Here is an 18816-nt window from a genome sequence, read left to right as displayed (position 1 = left end):
GGGAGCTGGTGAGGCGGGACAGAGCACGGTGGGTACCAGCAAACGCCTGCAGCCCTCCAGTCCCTGGAGGGACACAGAAAGTGACGTGTCCATCTGCCATGATGTGACCCCTGGAATAGTTCTTGGGAAGGGGCTCGCTTTGTACGTGCCAGTGGCCTCTCATTCACACCTTGTATGTCCCAGTGACCCACAGAGTCACAAAGTGTCCCACTCCACCCCCCTCCCCGCCATCCCCTTCACCCTCCTCACAGCCCGTAGTCGGGATTTCCCCAGGACTGTCCTCTCCATCCACTCCTTGGTCCGACCCCCAAGGCCTGGGGCACAGGACCCGGCCCCTCCTGCTGCGCGTTGCCCCCACACTGTGTGCTGCTCTCACTTACCAACACAACTAACGTCCCCTTCAGTGTGGATCCAGGCACCTGTGCTGCTCCTCCCCATCCAGACGTACTGTGTAATAGAACTTGATTCTTGGAATTGCTTTGCACATTTGACGCTGCTGAAGGAGGGCTTGAGATGCCTAGGGCAGGTCAGCTGCAGCTCCTCATCCATTCCATAACTGCTTCTGTCTGGTGTAAACTGAAGTCTCCAGTCCCACCGCGGCTTGAGGCACTGCCCTGTTGGGACAAAGTGTGACAGTCCGTCTCGGGGACAGGGGCACAAGAGGAGGGCTGAGGCTCGGCCACGGCTGGCTGTAGTGTCAGCAATGGATGGCATGAGGAGATGTGGGATCTTGGGAGCAGGAGAGGAGCACAGTGTGGGTGGAAGGTGCTCAGAGAGCTGAGCTGAGGGCAGGATCTGCCGTCCTCACACCTCTCCTTCATCTTGTCTACAGAGAAGAGATACTCTATCCTCTGAGCATCTTCGTGGACCTGCAACAGCTCCTCTTCCCTCCTGTACTGGAGGCCCAGACCTGGGCGCAGGTGGGACCTGACGTGGGCAGAGCAGAAGGGACAGTCCCCTCCCTGTCCCTGCTGCCACCCCTCTGCTGATGCAGCCCAGGATACTGCTGGCCTTCCAACAGCACCTGTGCACACTGCTGCCTTGTGTGCAGCTTCTTGCCCACCAGAACCCCCAAGTCCTTCTCTTCAGGGCTGCTCTCTGAGCTCTTCTCCCAGTCTGTGCACGCATCTGGGATTGCCCCCAACCCAAATGCAACATGTTGGTGTTGGCACAGGCAGGGTGAGGCATGTCTGCTGGTGCAGGCAGGTCTCTGGCTGCGTGGAATTCTGGCCCAGGAGTTGTCTGGGCTCATGGGCATGGCTTTAAACTAGGCTTGGAGGGGGAAGGAGGTGATAAAGAGCCTGCCCAGAATGAGGCGTGGGACGACATAGCTAAGTTGGAGGGACAGGGTGCTAGTAGGTAGCCTGAATCTGCTGCACACCTGAAATCCTACGATGATGAAAGCCACAGGGAGTGTAAAGGTAAATACATAACAGAAATTAAGGAGTTATCCTCCAAGAAGATAAGAAGACCAGCTGCCCAGCTGCCCAAAGTGTCTCTATGCCAACACACGCAGCTTGGGAAGCAAGCACGAGGAGATGGAAAGCACTGTGCTACCTGAAATGATGCAGTCGTCGTCACCAAAACCTGGTGAAACATTTCCCATGACCGGAGTGCGGGTATCGGTGGCTACGAGCAGTTCAGAATGGACAGGCGAGGAAGGAGGGGAGGAGGCATTGCCCTCTACGTCAAGGAAGGAATAAAAAGTGGAGATTGGTCCCTGCAGAACGGCCCCGAGCAAGCTGAAAGCTTAGTGGTGAGAGTTAAGGTGGAAGCAGCAAAGGGAGCCTTGTGGTAGGTGATCAGTACAGGGCGACTGACGAAGGGGTGCCTGTTGATGAAGCGTTCTCCCTCCAGCTACAGGAGCTGTTGTGATCACAGGCTCTCGTCCTGCCGGGGCACTTCTAGCACCCTGACACCTGCTGGAAAAGTAGCACAGTGAGCTGCAGGTGATGCTGGAGCACCCGGAATGCACGGAGGACAACTTCTTGAGCCAGGTAACAGATAGCCCCACCAGGAGGATGCGGTGCTGGGCTGGTTGCTCATCAGTGACACTGAACTGATCGGTGACATCGTGATTGGAGGCTGCTGGGGCTGTCATGACCATGCAGTGATCGAGCTCACACTCCTGAGGGATATCAGGCAGAGAAAGAGTAAAACCAGGAAGCTTGATTTCAGGAAAGGCAACTTCAGGATCTTCAGGGAGTCGGCCAAAAAAACCCTGGGAATCTGTCCACAAGAACTAAGAAATGGAGTGGAGCTGGCAGATCTCCAAGGAAGTTTTCTTTGTACACAAGAGCTCTTCATTCCCTGGTGTGGGATGTCAGGAATGAAGGAGACCCCAGTATGGCTGAACTGGGAACTGCCGGTCCAACTGGGCAGCAAGAAGAAAACGCAGAGGCAGAGGGAGCAGGGGCATGTACCACAAGAGAGGAGGAGTATATAGGAATGCTGCTGGGCTGTGCAGGGATGAGGTCAGGAAGGCCAAGACCCACCTGGAAATGGACTAGTCAAGGGGCACAAGGAAGAATAAAGAAGGCTTCTGTATGTACATCAGCTGGAAAAGCAAAGACCAGGAGTGCATAAGTCCAGGTGAACAACACAGGCAGGTTGGTAACAACAGGCAAGGAGAAAGTTGAGGCACTCAACAACTTCTTGCCTCGGTCTCCACTACCGACTGCTCTACACAGAGCTCTTGAGCAGATGGTTCAGAAGGTGGGACCTGGGGGAGCAACATCGCTCCCACTGTAAGCAAAGATCAGGATTGCAACCAGGTGAGGAAGCTTAACGTCCGTAAGCCTATGGGTCCCAGCGGGGTGCATTCCTGAGTCCTGGGGAACTGGCTGATGTAGTTGCCAAGTCACACTCAATGATATGCGAAAAGCCACGGTGGTCAGGATAGCCTGTGGTGACTGGAAAAAAAGGCAACGTTGTGTCCACTTTTAAGAAGGGGACCCAGGGAACTACGGACCTGTCAGCGTCTCCTGCGTGCCAGGGAAGACTGTGGAGCAGATCCTCCTGGAAGCTGTGCTAAGACACATGGAAGACAGGGAGGTGAAATGGGAGAACCAGCGTGGCTTCACCAAGGACGGGTCCTGCCTGACCAACCTGGTAGCTTTTTGTGAGGGTGTAACTGCATGGGAGGAGAAGGAAAGATTCGTGGATGTAATCTGGACTTGGATTGACGGTCCCTCGTCACATCCTTCTCTCCAAAGAGAAAGATACAGATGTCATGGGTGAATTTTTTGATGGACTGTCAATTGATTGCCAGAGCGTACCCAGGGAGTGGAGGTCAATGGCTGAATGTCCGGAGGGAGACCAGCGATGAGTGGCGTCCCACAGGGCTCAGTACTGGGCCTGCCGACTCTTTGATATCACCATCAGTGACACGGACAGTGGGATGGAGTGTGCCCTCAGCGGTTTGCAGATCACACCCAGCTGTGTGCCGCAGTCGACATGGCTGAGTGCCTGGCACGAACCAAGAATCAGTCTGGGGAAGTGGCTTCCTGTTGCAGAGAGAGCCTGGCTCACTTGTGAGCCCGAACAGGCACCAGGATGATGTTCCCGCAGTCAGTTTTGAGGTGGGAAACTCAGAGAGGGGAGAGGGTGGAAAGTCTGAGCACGGGGCTGCAGAGGAGGCACCTCCTGCCACTCCACTTACCAAGGCACTGCACAGTCCCCTCAATGGGGAGCCAGGCACCAAAGCTCTTCATCCCCTGCCACGTGTCTCTGTATACAGATGCAGCATAATGCAAAGCCCCATTTCCCCCTGCGCATCTGACACGGGTGTAGGATGGCTGTAAACCCTCGGGGCAGCTCAGCATCACTTCTTCGTTCTTGCTGTACTCCTCCAGATCTGGTGCCAGATGGAGTCGTGTATCCCACTGGGGCCTTTGGCACGTTTCTGGCAGAGGTGAAAACGGGTTCAGTTAGGGTGGGAGCTGGTGAGGCGGGACAGAGCACGGTGGGTACCAGCAAACGCCTGCAGCCCTCCAGTCCCTGGAGGGACACAGAAAGTGACGTGTCCATCTGCCATGATGTGACCCCTGGAATAGTTCTTGGGAAGGGGCTCGCTTTGTACGTGCCAGTGGCCTCTCATTCACACCTTGTATGTCCCAGTGACCCACAGAGTCACAAAGTGTCCCACTCCACCCCCCTCCCCGCCATCCCCTTCACCCTCCTCACAGCCCGTAGTCGGGATTTCCCCAGGACTGTCCTCTCCATCCACTCCTTGGTCCGACCCCCAAGGCCTGGGGCACAGGACCCGGCCCCTCCTGCTGCGCGTTGCCCCCACACTGTGTGCTGCTCTCACTTACCAACACAACTAACGTCCCCTTCAGTGTGGATCCAGGCACCTGTGCTGCTCCTCCCCATCCAGACGTACTGTGTAATAGAACTTGATTCTTGGAATTGCTTTGCACATTTGACGCTGCTGAAGGAGGGCTTGAGATGCCTAGGGCAGGTCAGCTGCAGCTCCTCATCCATTCCATAACTGCTTCTGTCTGGTGTAAACTGAAGTCTCCAGTCCCACCGCGGCTTGAGGCACTGCCCTGTTGGGACAAAGTGTGACAGTCCGTCTCGGGGACAGGGGCACAAGAGGAGGGCTGAGGCTCGGCCACGGCTGGCTGTAGTGTCAGCAATGGATGGCATGAGGAGATGTGGGATCTTGGGGGCAGGAGAGGAGCACAGTGTGGGTGGAAGGTGCTCAGAGAGCTGAGCTGAGGGCAGGATCTGCCGTCCTCACACCTCTCCTTCATCTTGTCTACAGAGAAGAGATACTCTATCCTCTGAGCATCTTCGTGGACCTGCAACAGCTCCTCTTCCCTCCTGTACTGGAGGCCCAGACCTGGGCGCAGGTGGGACCTGACGTGGGCAGAGCAGAGGGGACAGTCCCCTCCCTGTCCCTGCTGCCACCCCTCTGCTGATGCAGCCCAGGATACTGCTGGCCTTCCAACAGCACCTGTGCACACTGCTGCCTTGTGTGCAGCTTCTTGCCCACCAGAACCCCCAAGTCCTTCTCTTCAGGGCTGCTCTCAGAGCTCTTCTCCCAGTCTGTGCACGCATCTGGGATTGCCCCCAACCCAAATGCAACATGTTGGTGTTGGCACAGGCAGGGTGAGGCATGTCTGCTGGTGCAGGCAGGTCTCTGGCTGCGTGGAATTCTGGCCCAGGAGTTGTCTGGGCTCATGGGCATGGCTTTAAACTAGGCTTGGAGGGGGAAGGAGGTGATAAAGAGCCTGCCCAGAATGAGGCGTGGGACGACATAGCTAAGTTGGAGGGACAGGGTGCTAGTAGGTAGCCTGAATCTGCTGCACACCTGAAATCCTACGATGATGAAAGCCACAGGGAGTGTAAAGGTAAATACATAACAGAAATTAAGGAGTTATCCTCCAAGAAGATAAGAAGACCAGCTGCCCAGCTGCCCAAAGTGTCTCTATGCCAACACACGCAGCTTGGGAAGCAAGCACGAGGAGATGGAAAGCACTGTGCTACCTGAAGTGATGCAGTCGTCGTCACCAAAACCTGGTGAAACATTTCCCATGACCGGAGTGCGGGTATCGGTGGCTACGAGCAGTTCAGAATGGACAGGCGAGGAAGGAGGGGAGGAGGCATTGCCCTCTACGTCAAGGAAGGAATAAAAAGTGGAGATTGGTCCCTGCAGAACGGCCCCGAGCAAGCTGAAAGCTTAGTGGTGAGAGTTAAGGTGGAAGCAGCAAAGGGAGCCTTGTGGTAGGTGATCAGTACAGGGCGACTGACGAAGGGGTGCCTGTTGATGAAGCGTTCTCCCTCCAGCTACAGGAGCTGTTGTGATCACAGGCTCTCGTCCTGCCGGGGCACTTCTAGCACCCTGACACCTGCTGGAAAAGTAGCACAGTGAGCTGCAGGTGATGCTGGAGCACCCGGAATGCACGGAGGACAACTTCTTGAGCCAGGTAACAGATAGCCCCACCAGGAGGATGCGGTGCTGGGCTGGTTGCTCATCAGTGACACTGAACTGATCGGTGACATCGTGATTGGAGGCTGCTGGGGCTGTCATGACCATGCAGTGATCGAGCTCACACTCCTGAGGGATATCAGGCAGAGAAAGAGTAAAACCAGGAAGCTTGATTTCAGGAAAGGCAACTTCAGGATCTTCAGGGAGTCGGCCAAAAAAACCCTGGGAATCTGTCCACAAGAACTAAGAAATGGAGTGGAGCTGGCAGATCTCCAAGGAAGTTTTCTTTGTACACAAGAGCTCTTCATTCCCTGGTGTGGGATGTCAGGAATGAAGGAGACCCCAGTATGGCTGAACTGGGAACTGCCGGTCCAACTGGGCAGCAAGAAGAAAACGCAGAGGCAGAGGGAGCAGGGGCATGTACCACAAGAGAGGAGGAGTATATAGGAATGCTGCTGGGCTGTGCAGGGATGAGGTCAGGAAGGCCAAGACCCACCTGGAAATGGACTAGTCAAGGGGCACAAGGAAGAATAAAGAAGGCTTCTGTATGTACATCAGCTGGAAAAGCAAAGACCAGGAGTGCATAAGTCCAGGTGAACAACACAGGCAGGTTGGTAACAACAGGCAAGGAGAAAGTTGAGGCACTCAACAACTTCTTGCCTCGGTCTCCACTACCGACTGCTCTACACAGAGCTCTTGAGCAGATGGTTCAGAAGGTGGGACCTGGGGGAGCAACATCGCTCCCACTGTAAGCAAAGATCAGGATTGCAACCAGGTGAGGAAGCTTAACGTCCGTAAGCCTATGGGTCCCAGCGGGGTGCATTCCTGAGTCCTGGGGAACTGGCTGATGTAGTTGCCAAGTCACACTCAATGATATGCGAAAAGCCACGGTGGTCAGGATAGCCTGTGGTGACTGGAAGAAAAGGCAACGTTGTGTCCACTTTTAAGAAGGGGACCCAGGGAACTACGGACCTGTCAGCGTCTCCTGCGTGCCAGGGAAGACTGTGGAGCAGATCCTCCTGGAAGCTGTGCTAAGACACATGGAAGACAGGGAGGTGAAATGGGAGAACCAGCGTGGCTTCACCAAGGACGGGTCCTGCCTGACCAACCTGGTAGCTTTTTGTGAGGGTGTAACTGCATGGGAGGAGAAGGAAAGATTCGTGGATGTAATCTGGACTTGGATTGACGGTCCCTCGTCACATCCTTCTCTCCAAAGAGAAAGATACAGATGTCATGGGTGAATTTTTTGATGGACTGTCAATTGATTGCCAGAGCGTACCCAGGGAGTGGAGGTCAATGGCTGAATGTCCGGAGGGAGACCAGCGATGAGTGGCGTCCCACAGGGCTCAGTACTGGGCCTGCCGACTCTTTGATATCACCATCAGTGACACGGACAGTGGGATGGAGTGTGCCCTCAGCGGTTTGCAGATCACACCCAGCTGTGTGCCGCAGTCGACATGGCTGAGTGCCTGGCACGAACCAAGAATCAGTCTGGGGAAGTGGCTTCCTGTTGCAGAGAGAGCCTGGCTCACTTGTGAGCCCGAACAGGCACCAGGATGATGTTCCCGCAGTCAGTTTTGAGGTGGGAAACTCAGAGAGGGGAGAGGGTGGAAAGTCTGAGCACGGGGCTGCAGAGGAGGCACCTCCTGCCACTCCACTTACCAAGGCACTGCACAGTCCCCTCAATGGGGAGCCAGGCACCAGAGCTCTTCATCCCCTGCCACGTGTCTCTGTATACAGATGCAGCATAATGCAAAGCCCCATTTCCCCCTGCGCATCTGACACGGGTGTAGGATGGCTGTAAACCCTCGGGGCAGCTCAGCATCACTTCTTCGTTCTTGCTGTACTCCTCCAGATCTGGTGCCAGATGGAGTCGTGTATCCCACTGGGGCCTTTGGCACGTTTCTGGCAGAGGTGAAAACGGGTTCAGTTAGGGTGGGAGCTGGTGAGGCGGGACAGAGCACGGTGGGTACCAGCAAACGCCTGCAGCCCTCCAGTCCCTGGAGGGACACAGAAAGTGACGTGTCCATCTGCCATGATGTGACCCCTGGAATAGTTCTTGGGAAGGGGCTCGCTTTGTACGTGCCAGTGGCCTCTCATTCACACCTTGTATGTCCCAGTGACCCACAGAGTCACAAAGTGTCCCACTCCACCCCCCTCCCCGCCATCCCCTTCACCCTCCTCACAGCCCGTAGTCGGGATTTCCCCAGGACTGTCCTCTCCATCCACTCCTTGGTCCGACCCCCAAGGCCTGGGGCACAGGACCCGGCCCCTCCTGCTGCGCGTTGCCCCCACACTGTGTGCTGCTCTCACTTACCAACACAACTAACGTCCCCTTCAGTGTGGATCCAGGCACCTGTGCTGCTCCTCCCCATCCAGACGTACTGTGTAATAGAACTTGATTCTTGGAATTGCTTTGCACATTTGACGCTGCTGAAGGAGGGCTTGAGATGCCTAGGGCAGGTCAGCTGCAGCTCCTCATCCATTCCATAACTGCTTCTGTCTGGTGTAAACTGAAGTCTCCAGTCCCACCGCGGCTTGAGGCACTGCCCTGTTGGGACAAAGTGTGACAGTCCGTCTCGGGGACAGGGGCACAAGAGGAGGGCTGAGGCTCGGCCACGGCTGGCTGTAGTGTCAGCAATGGATGGCATGAGGAGATGTGGGATCTTGGGGGCAGGAGAGGAGCACAGTGTGGGTGGAAGGTGCTCAGAGAGCTGAGCTGAGGGCAGGATCTGCCGTCCTCACACCTCTCCTTCATCTTGTCTACAGAGAAGAGATACTCTATCCTCTGAGCATCTTCGTGGACCTGCAACAGCTCCTCTTCCCTCCTGTACTGGAGGCCCAGACCTGGGCGCAGGTGGGACCTGACGTGGGCAGAGCAGAGGGGACAGTCCCCTCCCTGTCCCTGCTGCCACCCCTCTGCTGATGCAGCCCAGGATACTGCTGGCCTTCCAACAGCACCTGTGCACACTGCTGCCTTGTGTGCAGCTTCTTGCCCACCAGAACCCCCAAGTCCTTCTCTTCAGGGCTGCTCTCAGAGCTCTTCTCCCAGTCTGTGCACGCATCTGGGATTGCCCCCAACCCAAATGCAACATGTTGGTGTTGGCACAGGCAGGGTGAGGCATGTCTGCTGGTGCAGGCAGGTCTCTGGCTGCGTGGAATTCTGGCCCAGGAGTTGTCTGGGCTCATGGGCATGGCTTTAAACTAGGCTTGGAGGGGGAAGGAGGTGATAAAGAGCCTGCCCAGAATGAGGCGTGGGACGACATAGCTAAGTTGGAGGGACAGGGTGCTAGTAGGTAGCCTGAATCTGCTGCACACCTGAAATCCTACGATGATGAAAGCCACAGGGAGTGTAAAGGTAAATACATAACAGAAATTAAGGAGTTATCCTCCAAGAAGATAAGAAGACCAGCTGCCCAGCTGCCCAAAGTGTCTCTATGCCAACACACGCAGCTTGGGAAGCAAGCACGAGGAGATGGAAAGCACTGTGCTACCTGAAGTGATGCAGTCGTCGTCACCAAAACCTGGTGAAACATTTCCCATGACCGGAGTGCGGGTATCGGTGGCTACGAGCAGTTCAGAATGGACAGGCGAGGAAGGAGGGGAGGAGGCATTGCCCTCTACGTCAAGGAAGGAATAAAAAGTGGAGATTGGTCCCTGCAGAACGGCCCCGAGCAAGCTGAAAGCTTAGTGGTGAGAGTTAAGGTGGAAGCAGCAAAGGGAGCCTTGTGGTAGGTGATCAGTACAGGGCGACTGACGAAGGGGTGCCTGTTGATGAAGCGTTCTCCCTCCAGCTACAGGAGCTGTTGTGATCACAGGCTCTCGTCCTGCCGGGGCACTTCTAGCACCCTGACACCTGCTGGAAAAGTAGCACAGTGAGCTGCAGGTGATGCTGGAGCACCCGGAATGCACGGAGGACAACTTCTTGAGCCAGGTAACAGATAGCCCCACCAGGAGGATGCGGTGCTGGGCTGGTTGCTCATCAGTGACACTGAACTGATCGGTGACATCGTGATTGGAGGCTGCTGGGGCTGTCATGACCATGCAGTGATCGAGCTCACACTCCTGAGGGATATCAGGCAGAGAAAGAGTAAAACCAGGAAGCTTGATTTCAGGAAAGGCAACTTCAGGATCTTCAGGGAGTCGGCCAAAAAAACCCTGGGAATCTGTCCACAAGAACTAAGAAATGGAGTGGAGCTGGCAGATCTCCAAGGAAGTTTTCTTTGTACACAAGAGCTCTTCATTCCCTGGTGTGGGATGTCAGGAATGAAGGAGACCCCAGTATGGCTGAACTGGGAACTGCCGGTCCAACTGGGCAGCAAGAAGAAAACGCAGAGGCAGAGGGAGCAGGGGCATGTACCACAAGAGAGGAGGAGTATATAGGAATGCTGCTGGGCTGTGCAGGGATGAGGTCAGGAAGGCCAAGACCCACCTGGAAATGGACTAGTCAAGGGGCACAAGGAAGAATAAAGAAGGCTTCTGTATGTACATCAGCTGGAAAAGCAAAGACCAGGAGTGCATAAGTCCAGGTGAACAACACAGGCAGGTTGGTAACAACAGGCAAGGAGAAAGTTGAGGCACTCAACAACTTCTTGCCTCGGTCTCCACTACCGACTGCTCTACACAGAGCTCTTGAGCAGATGGTTCAGAAGGTGGGACCTGGGGGAGCAACATCGCTCCCACTGTAAGCAAAGATCAGGATTGCAACCAGGTGAGGAAGCTTAACGTCCGTAAGCCTATGGGTCCCAGCGGGGTGCATTCCTGAGTCCTGGGGAACTGGCTGATGTAGTTGCCAAGTCACACTCAATGATATGCGAAAAGCCACGGTGGTCAGGATAGCCTGTGGTGACTGGAAAAAAAGGCAACGTTGTGTCCACTTTTAAGAAGGGGACCCAGGGAACTACGGACCTGTCAGCGTCTCCTGCGTGCCAGGGAAGACTGTGGAGCAGATCCTCCTGGAAGCTGTGCTAAGACACATGGAAGACAGGGAGGTGAAATGGGAGAACCAGCGTGGCTTCACCAAGGACGGGTCCTGCCTGACCAACCTGGTAGCTTTTTGTGAGGGTGTAACTGCATGGGAGGAGAAGGAAAGATTCGTGGATGTAATCTGGACTTGGATTGACGGTCCCTCGTCACATCCTTCTCTCCAAAGAGAAAGATACAGATGTCATGGGTGAATTTTTTGATGGACTGTCAATTGATTGCCAGAGCGTACCCAGGGAGTGGAGGTCAATGGCTGAATGTCCGGAGGGAGACCAGCGATGAGTGGCGTCCCACAGGGCTCAGTACTGGGCCTGCCGACTCTTTGATATCACCATCAGTGACACGGACAGTGGGATGGAGTGTGCCCTCAGCGGTTTGCAGATCACACCCAGCTGTGTGCCGCAGTCGACATGGCTGAGTGCCTGGCACGAACCAAGAATCAGTCTGGGGAAGTGGCTTCCTGTTGCAGAGAGAGCCTGGCTCACTTGTGAGCCCGAACAGGCACCAGGATGATGTTCCCGCAGTCAGTTTTGAGGTGGGAAACTCAGAGAGGGGAGAGGGTGGAAAGTCTGAGCACGGGGCTGCAGAGGAGGCACCTCCTGCCACTCCACTTACCAAGGCACTGCACAGTCCCCTCAATGGGGAGCCAGGCACCAGAGCTCTTCATCCCCTGCCACGTGTCTCTGTATACAGATGCAGCATAATGCAAAGCCCCATTTCCCCCTGCGCATCTGACACGGGTGTAGGATGGCTGTAAACCCTCGGGGCAGCTCAGCATCACTTCTTCGTTCTTGCTGTACTCCTCCAGATCTGGTGCCAGATGGAGTCGTGTATCCCACTGGGGCCTTTGGCACGTTTCTGGCAGAGGTGAAAACGGGTTCAGTTAGGGTGGGAGCTGGTGAGGCGGGACAGAGCACGGTGGGTACCAGCAAACGCCTGCAGCCCTCCAGTCCCTGGAGGGACACAGAAAGTGACGTGTCCATCTGCCATGATGTGACCCCTGGAATAGTTCTTGGGAAGGGGCTCGCTTTGTACGTGCCAGTGGCCTCTCATTCACACCTTGTATGTCCCAGTGACCCACAGAGTCACAAAGTGTCCCACTCCACCCCCCTCCCCGCCATCCCCTTCACCCTCCTCACAGCCCGTAGTCGGGATTTCCCCAGGACTGTCCTCTCCATCCACTCCTTGGTCCGACCCCCAAGGCCTGGGGCACAGGACCCGGCCCCTCCTGCTGCGCGTTGCCCCCACACTGTGTGCTGCTCTCACTTACCAACACAACTAACGTCCCCTTCAGTGTGGATCCAGGCACCTGTGCTGCTCCTCCCCATCCAGACGTACTGTGTAATAGAACTTGATTCTTGGAATTGCTTTGCACATTTGACGCTGCTGAAGGAGGGCTTGAGATGCCTAGGGCAGGTCAGCTGCAGCTCCTCATCCATTCCATAACTGCTTCTGTCTGGTGTAAACTGAAGTTTCCAGTCCCACCGCGGCTTGAGGCACTGCCCTGTTGGGACAAAGTGTGACAGTCCGTCTCGGGGACAGGGGCACAAGAGGAGGGCTGAGGCTCAGCCACGGCTGGCTGTAGTGTCAGCAATGGATGGCATGAGGAGATGTGGGATCTTGGGGGCAGGAGAGGAGCACAGTGTGGATGGAAGGTGCTCAGAGAGCTGAGCTGAGGGCAGGATCTGCCGTCCTCACACCTCTCCTTCATCTTGTCTACAGAGAAGAGATACTCTATCCTCTGAGCATCTTCGTGGACCTGCAACAGCTCCTCTTCCCTCCTGTACTGGAGGCCCAGACCTGGGCGCAGGTGGGACCTGACGTGGGCAGAGCAGAGGGGACAGTCCCCTCCCTGTCCCTGCTGCCACCCCTCTGCTGATGCAGCCCAGGATACTGCTGGCCTTCCAACAGCACCTGTGCACACTGCTGCCTTGTGTGCAGCTTCTTGCCCACCAGAACCCCCAAGTCCTTCTCTTCAGGGCTGCTCTCAGAGCTCTTCTCCCAGTCTGTGCACGCATCTGGGATTGCCCCCAACCCAAATGCAACATGTTGGTGTTGGCACAGGCAGGGTGAGGCATGTCTGCTGGTGCAGGCAGGTCTCTGGCTGCGTGGAATTCTGGCCCAGGAGTTGTCTGGGCTCATGGGCATGGCTTTAAACTAGGCTTGGAGGGGGAAGGAGGTGATAAAGAGCCTGCCCAGAATGAGGCGTGGGACGACATAGCTAAGTTGGAGGGACAGGGTGCTAGTAGGTAGCCTGAATCTGCTGCACACCTGAAATCCTACGATGATGAAAGCCACAGGGAGTGTAAAGGTAAATACATAACAGAAATTAAGGAGTTATCCTCCAAGAAGATAAGAAGACCAGCTGCCCAGCTGCCCAAAGTGTCTCTATGCCAACACACGCAGCTTGGGAAGCAAGCACGAGGAGATGGAAAGCACTGTGCTACCTGAAGTGATGCAGTCGTCGTCACCAAAACCTGGTGAAACATTTCCCATGACCGGAGTGCGGGTATCGGTGGCTACGAGCAGTTCAGAATGGACAGGCGAGGAAGGAGGGGAGGAGGCATTGCCCTCTACGTCAAGGAAGGAATAAAAAGTGGAGATTGGTCCCTGCAGAACGGCCCCGAGCAAGCTGAAAGCTTAGTGGTGAGAGTTAAGGTGGAAGCAGCAAAGGGAGCCTTGTGGTAGGTGATCAGTACAGGGCGACTGACGAAGGGGTGCCTGTTGATGAAGCGTTCTCCCTCCAGCTACAGGAGCTGTTGTGATCACAGGCTCTCGTCCTGCCGGGGCACTTCTAGCACCCTGACACCTGCTGGAAAAGTAGCACAGTGAGCTGCAGGTGATGCTGGAGCACCCGGAATGCACGGAGGACAACTTCTTGAGCCAGGTAACAGATAGCCCCACCAGGAGGATGCGGTGCTGGGCTGGTTGCTCACCAGTGACACTGAACTGATCGGTGACATCGTGATTGGAGGCTGCTGGGGCTGTCATGACCATGCAGTGATCGAGCTCACACTCCTGAGGGATATCAGGCAGAGAAAGAGTAAAACCAGGAAGCTTGATTTCAGGAAAGGCAACTTCAGGATCTTCAGGGAGTCGGCCAAAAAAACCCTGGGAATCTGTCCACAAGAACTAAGAAATGGAGTGGAGCTGGCAGATCTCCAAGGAAGTTTTCTTTGTACACAAGAGCTCTTCATTCCCTGGTGTGGGATGTCAGGAATGAAGGAGACCCCAGTATGGCTGAACTGGGAACTGCCGGTCCAACTGGGCAGCAAGAAGAAAACGCAGAGGCAGAGGGAGCAGGGGCATGTACCACAAGAGAGGAGGAGTATATAGGAATGCTGCTGGGCTGTGCAGGGATGAGGTCAGGAAGGCCAAGACCCACCTGGAAATGGACTAGTCAAGGGGCACAAGGAAGAATAAAGAAGGCTTCTGTATGTACATCAGCTGGAAAAGCAAAGACCAGGAGTGCATAAGTCCAGGTGAACAACACAGGCAGGTTGGTAACAACAGGCAAGGAGAAAGTTGAGGCACTCAACAACTTCTTGCCTCGGTCTCCACTACCGACTGCTCTACACAGAGCTCTTGAGCAGATGGTTCAGAAGGTGGGACCTGGGGGAGCAACATCGCTCCCACTGTAAGCAAAGATCAGGATTGCAACCAGGTGAGGAAGCTTAACGTCCGTAAGCCTATGGGTCCCAGCGGGGTGCATTCCTGAGTCCTGGGGAACTGGCTGATGTAGTTGCCAAGTCACACTCAATGATATGCGAAAAGCCACGGTGGTCAGGATAGCCTGTGGTGACTGGAAGAAAAGGCAACGTTGTGTCCACTTTTAAGAAGGGGACCCAGGGAACTACGGACCTGTCAGCGTCTCCTGCGTGCCAGGGAAGACTGTGGAGCAGCTCCTCCTGGAAGCTGTGCTAAGACACATGGAAGACAGGGAGGTGAAATGGGAGAACCAGCGTGGCTTCACCAAGGACGGGTCCTGCCTGACCAACCTGGTAGCTTTTTGTGAGGGTGTAACTGCATGGGAGGAGAAGGAAAGATTCGTGGATGTAATCTGGACTTGGATTGACGGTCCCTCGTCACATCCTTCTCTGCAAATTGGAAAGATACAGATGTCATGGGTGAATTTTTTGATGGACTGTCAATTGATTGCCAGAGCGTACCCAGGGAGTGGAGGTCAATGGCTGAATGTCCGGAGGGAGACCAGCGATGAGTGGCGTCCCACAGGGCTCAGTACTGGGCCTGCCGACTCTTTGATATCACCATCAGTGACACGGACAGTGGGATGGAGTGTGCCCTCAGCGGTTTGCAGATCACACCCAGCTGTGTGCCGCAGTCGACATGGCTGAGTGCCTGGCACGGACCAAGAATCAGTCTGGGGAAGTGGCTTCCTGTTGCAGAGAGAGCCTGGCTCACTTGTGAGCCCGAACAGGCACCAGGATGATGTTCCCGCAGTCAGTTTTGAGGTGGGAAACTCAGAGAGGGGAGAGGGTGGAAAGTCTGAGCACGGGGCTGCAGAGGAGGCACCTCCTGCCACTCCACTTACCAAGGCACTGCACAGTCCCCTCAATGGGGAGCCAGGCACCAGAGCTCTTCATCCCCTGCCACGTGTCTCTGTATACAGATCCAGCATAATGCAAAGCCCCATTTCCCCCTGCGCATCTGACACGGGTGTAGGATGGCTGTAAACCCTCGGGGCAGCTCAGCATCACTTCTTCGTTCTTGCTGTACTCCTCCAGATCTGGTGCCAGATGGAGTCGTGTATCCCACTGGGGCCTTTGGCACGTTTCTGGCAGAGGTGAAAACGGGTTCAGTTAGGGTGGGAGCTGGTGAGGCGGGACAGAGCACGGTGGGTACCAGCAAACGCCTGCAGCCCTCCAGTCCCTGGAGGGACACAGAAAGTGACGTGTCCATCTGCCATGATGTGACCCCTGGAATAGTTCTTGGGAAGGGGCTCGCTTTGTACGTGCCAGTGACCTCTCATTCACACCTTGTATGTCCCAGTGACCCACAGAGTCACAAAGTGTCCCACTCCACCCCCCTCCCCGCCATCCCCTTCACCCTCCTCACAGCCCGTAGTCGGGATTTCCCCAGGACTGTCCTCTCCATCCACTCCTTGGTCCGACCCCCAAGGCCTGGGGCACAGGACCCGGCCCCTCCTGCTGCGCGTTGCCCCCACACTGTGTGCTGCTCTCACTTACCAACACAATTAACGTCCCCTTCAGTGTGGATCCAGGCACCTGTGCTGCTCCTCCCCATCCAGACGTACTGTGTAATAGAACTTGATTCTTGGAATTGCTTTGCACATTTGACGCTGCTGAAGGAGGGCTTGAGATGCCTAGGGCAGGTCAGCTGCAGCTCCTCATCCATTCCATAACTGCTTCTGTCTGGTGTAAACTGAAGTCTCCAGTCCCACCGCGGCTTGAGGCACTGCCCTGTTGGGACAAAGTGTGACAGTCCGTCTCGGGGACAGGGGCACAAGAGGAGGGCTGAGGCTCGGCCACGGCTGGCTGTAGTGTCAGCAATGGATGGCATGAGGAGATGTGGGATCTTGGGGGCAGGAGAGGAGCACAGTGTGGATGGAAGGTGCTCAGAGAGCTGAGCTGAGGGCAGGATCTGCCGTCCTCACACCTCTCCTTCATCTTGTCTACAGAGAAGAGATACTCTATCCTCTGAGCATCTTCGTGGACCTGCAACAGCTCCTCTTCCCTCCTGTACTGGAGGCCCAGACCTGGGCGCAGGTGGGACCTGACGTGGGCAGAGCAGAGGGGACAGTCCCCTCCCTGTCCCTGCTGCCACCCCTCTGCTGATGCAGCCCAGGATACTGCTGGCCTTCCAACAGCACCTGTGCACACTGCTGCCTTGTGTGCAGCTTCTTGCCCACCAGAACCCCCAAGTCCTTCTCTTCAGGGCTGCTCTCAGAGCTCTTCTCCCAGTCTGTGCACGCATCTGGGATTGCCCCCAACCCAAATGCAACATGTTGGTGTTGGCACAGGCAGGGTGAGGCATGTCTGCTGGTGCAGGCAGGTCTCTGGCTGCGTGGAATTCTGGCCCAGGAGTTGTCTGGGCTCATGGGCATGGCTTTAAACTAGGCTTGGAGGGGGAAGGAGGTGATAAAGAGCCTGCCCAGAATGAGGCGTGGGACGACATAGCTAAGTTGGAGGGACAGGGTGCTAGTAGGTAGCCTGAATCTGCTGCACACCTGAAATCCTACGATGATGAAAGCCACAGGGAGTGCAAAGGTAAATACATAACAGAAATTAAGGAGTTATCCTCCAAGAAGATAAGAAGACCAGCTGCCCAGCTGCCCAAAGTGTCTCTATGCCAACACACGCAGCTTGGGAAGCAAGCACGAGGAGATGGAAAGCACTGTGCTACCTGAAGTGATGCAGTCGTCGTCACCAAAACCTGGTGAAACATTTCCCATGACCGGAGTGCGGGTATCGGTGGCTACGAGCAGTTCAGAATGGACAGGCGAGGAAGGAGGGGAGGAGGCATTGCCCTCTACGTCAAGGAAGGAATAAAAAGTGGAGATTGGTCCCTGCAGAACGGCCCCGAGCAAGCTGAAAGCTTAGTGGTGAGAGTTAAGGTGGAAGCAGCAAAGGGAGCCTTGTGGTAGGTGATCAGTACAGGGCGACTGACGAAGGGGTGCCTGTTGATGAAGCGTTCTCCCTCCAGCTACAGGAGCTGTTGTGATCACAGGCTCTCGTCCTGCCGGGGCACTTCTAGCACCCTGACACCTGCTGGAAAAGTAGCACAGTGAGCTGCAGGTGATGCTGGAGCACCCGGAATGCACAGAGGACAACTTCTTGAGCCAGGTAACAGATAGCCCCACCAGGAGGATGCGGTGCTGGGCTGGTTGCTCACCAGTGACACTGAACTGATCGGTGACATCGTGATTGGAGGCTGCTGGGGCTGTCATGACCATGCAGTGATCGAGCTCACACTCCTGAGGGATATCAGGCAGAGAAAGAGTAAAACCAGGAAGCTTGATTTCAGGAAAGGCAACTTCAGGATCTTCAGGGAGTCGGCCAAAAAAACCCTGGGAATCTGTCCACAAGAACTAAGAAATGGAGTGGAGCTGGCAGATCTCCAAGGAAGTTTTCTTTGTACACAAGAGCTCTTCATTCCCTGGTGTGGGATGTCAGGAATGAAGGAGACCCCAGTATGGCTGAACTGGGAACTGCCGGTCCAACTGGGCAGCAAGAAGAAAACGCAGAGGCAGAGGGAGCAGGGGCATGTACCACAAGAGAGGAGGAGTATATAGGAATGCTGCTGGGCTGTGCAGGGATGAGGTCAGGAAGGCCAAGACCCACCTGGAAATGGACTAGTCAAGGGGCACAAGGAAGAATAAAGAAGGCTTCTGTATGTACATCAGCTGGAAAAGCAAAGACCAGGAGTGCATAAGTCCAGGTGAACAACACAGGCAGGTTGGTAACAACAGGCAAGGAGAAAGTTGAGGCACTCAACAACTTCTTGCCTCGGTCTCCACTACCGACTGCTCTACACAGAGCTCTTGAGCAGATGGTTCAGAAGGTGGGACCTGGGGGAGCAACATCGCTCCCACTGTAAGCAAAGATCAGGATTGCAACCAGGTGAGGAAGCTTAACGTCCGTAAGCCTATGGGTCCCAGCGGGGTGCATTCCTGAGTCCTGGGGAACTGGCTGATGTAGTTGCCAAGTCACACTCAATGATATGCGAAAAGCCACGGTGGTCAGGATAGCCTGTGGTGACTGGAAGAAAAGGCAACGTTGTGTCCACTTTTAAGAAGGGGACCCAGGGAACTACGGACCTGTCAGCGTCTCCTGCGTGCCAGGGAAGACTGTGGAGCAGCTCCTCCTGGAAGCTGTGCTAAGACACATGGAAGACAGGGAGGTGAAATGGGAGAACCA

At 55.4% G+C, this 18816-nt stretch overlaps 1 protein-coding gene across 2 annotated transcripts in view; it reads right to left on the bottom strand.

Annotated features, from left to right (window-relative positions):
* The window catches only part of LOC100551284 (uncharacterized), a 38641-nt gene that overhangs the window by 16143 nt on the left and 3682 nt on the right, over positions 1–18816 (bottom strand). For both annotated transcript variants that reach the window (XM_085213359.1, XM_085213360.1), the window contains 9 exons: positions 16126–16359; positions 15471–15713; positions 12189–12422; positions 11534–11776; positions 8253–8486; positions 7598–7840; positions 4317–4550; positions 3662–3904; positions 381–614 (listed from right to left, as the gene is read on the bottom strand). In XM_085213359.1, the coding sequence (XP_085069485.1) occupies positions 381–614; positions 3662–3904; positions 4317–4550; positions 7598–7840; positions 8253–8486; positions 11534–11776; positions 12189–12422; positions 15471–15713; positions 16126–16359 (2142 nt within the window). The remainder of the gene's footprint in view (positions 1–380; positions 615–3661; positions 3905–4316; positions 4551–7597; positions 7841–8252; positions 8487–11533; positions 11777–12188; positions 12423–15470; positions 15714–16125; positions 16360–18816) is intronic.

Source organism: Meleagris gallopavo, chromosome Z (genome assembly GCF_905368555.1).
Source record: "Meleagris gallopavo chromosome Z, MGAL_WU_HG_1.1, whole genome shotgun sequence".
NCBI classification, from domain to species: Eukaryota; Metazoa; Chordata; class Aves; order Galliformes; family Phasianidae; genus Meleagris; species Meleagris gallopavo.
This window is presented reverse-complemented; position numbering and strand designations above follow the sequence as displayed.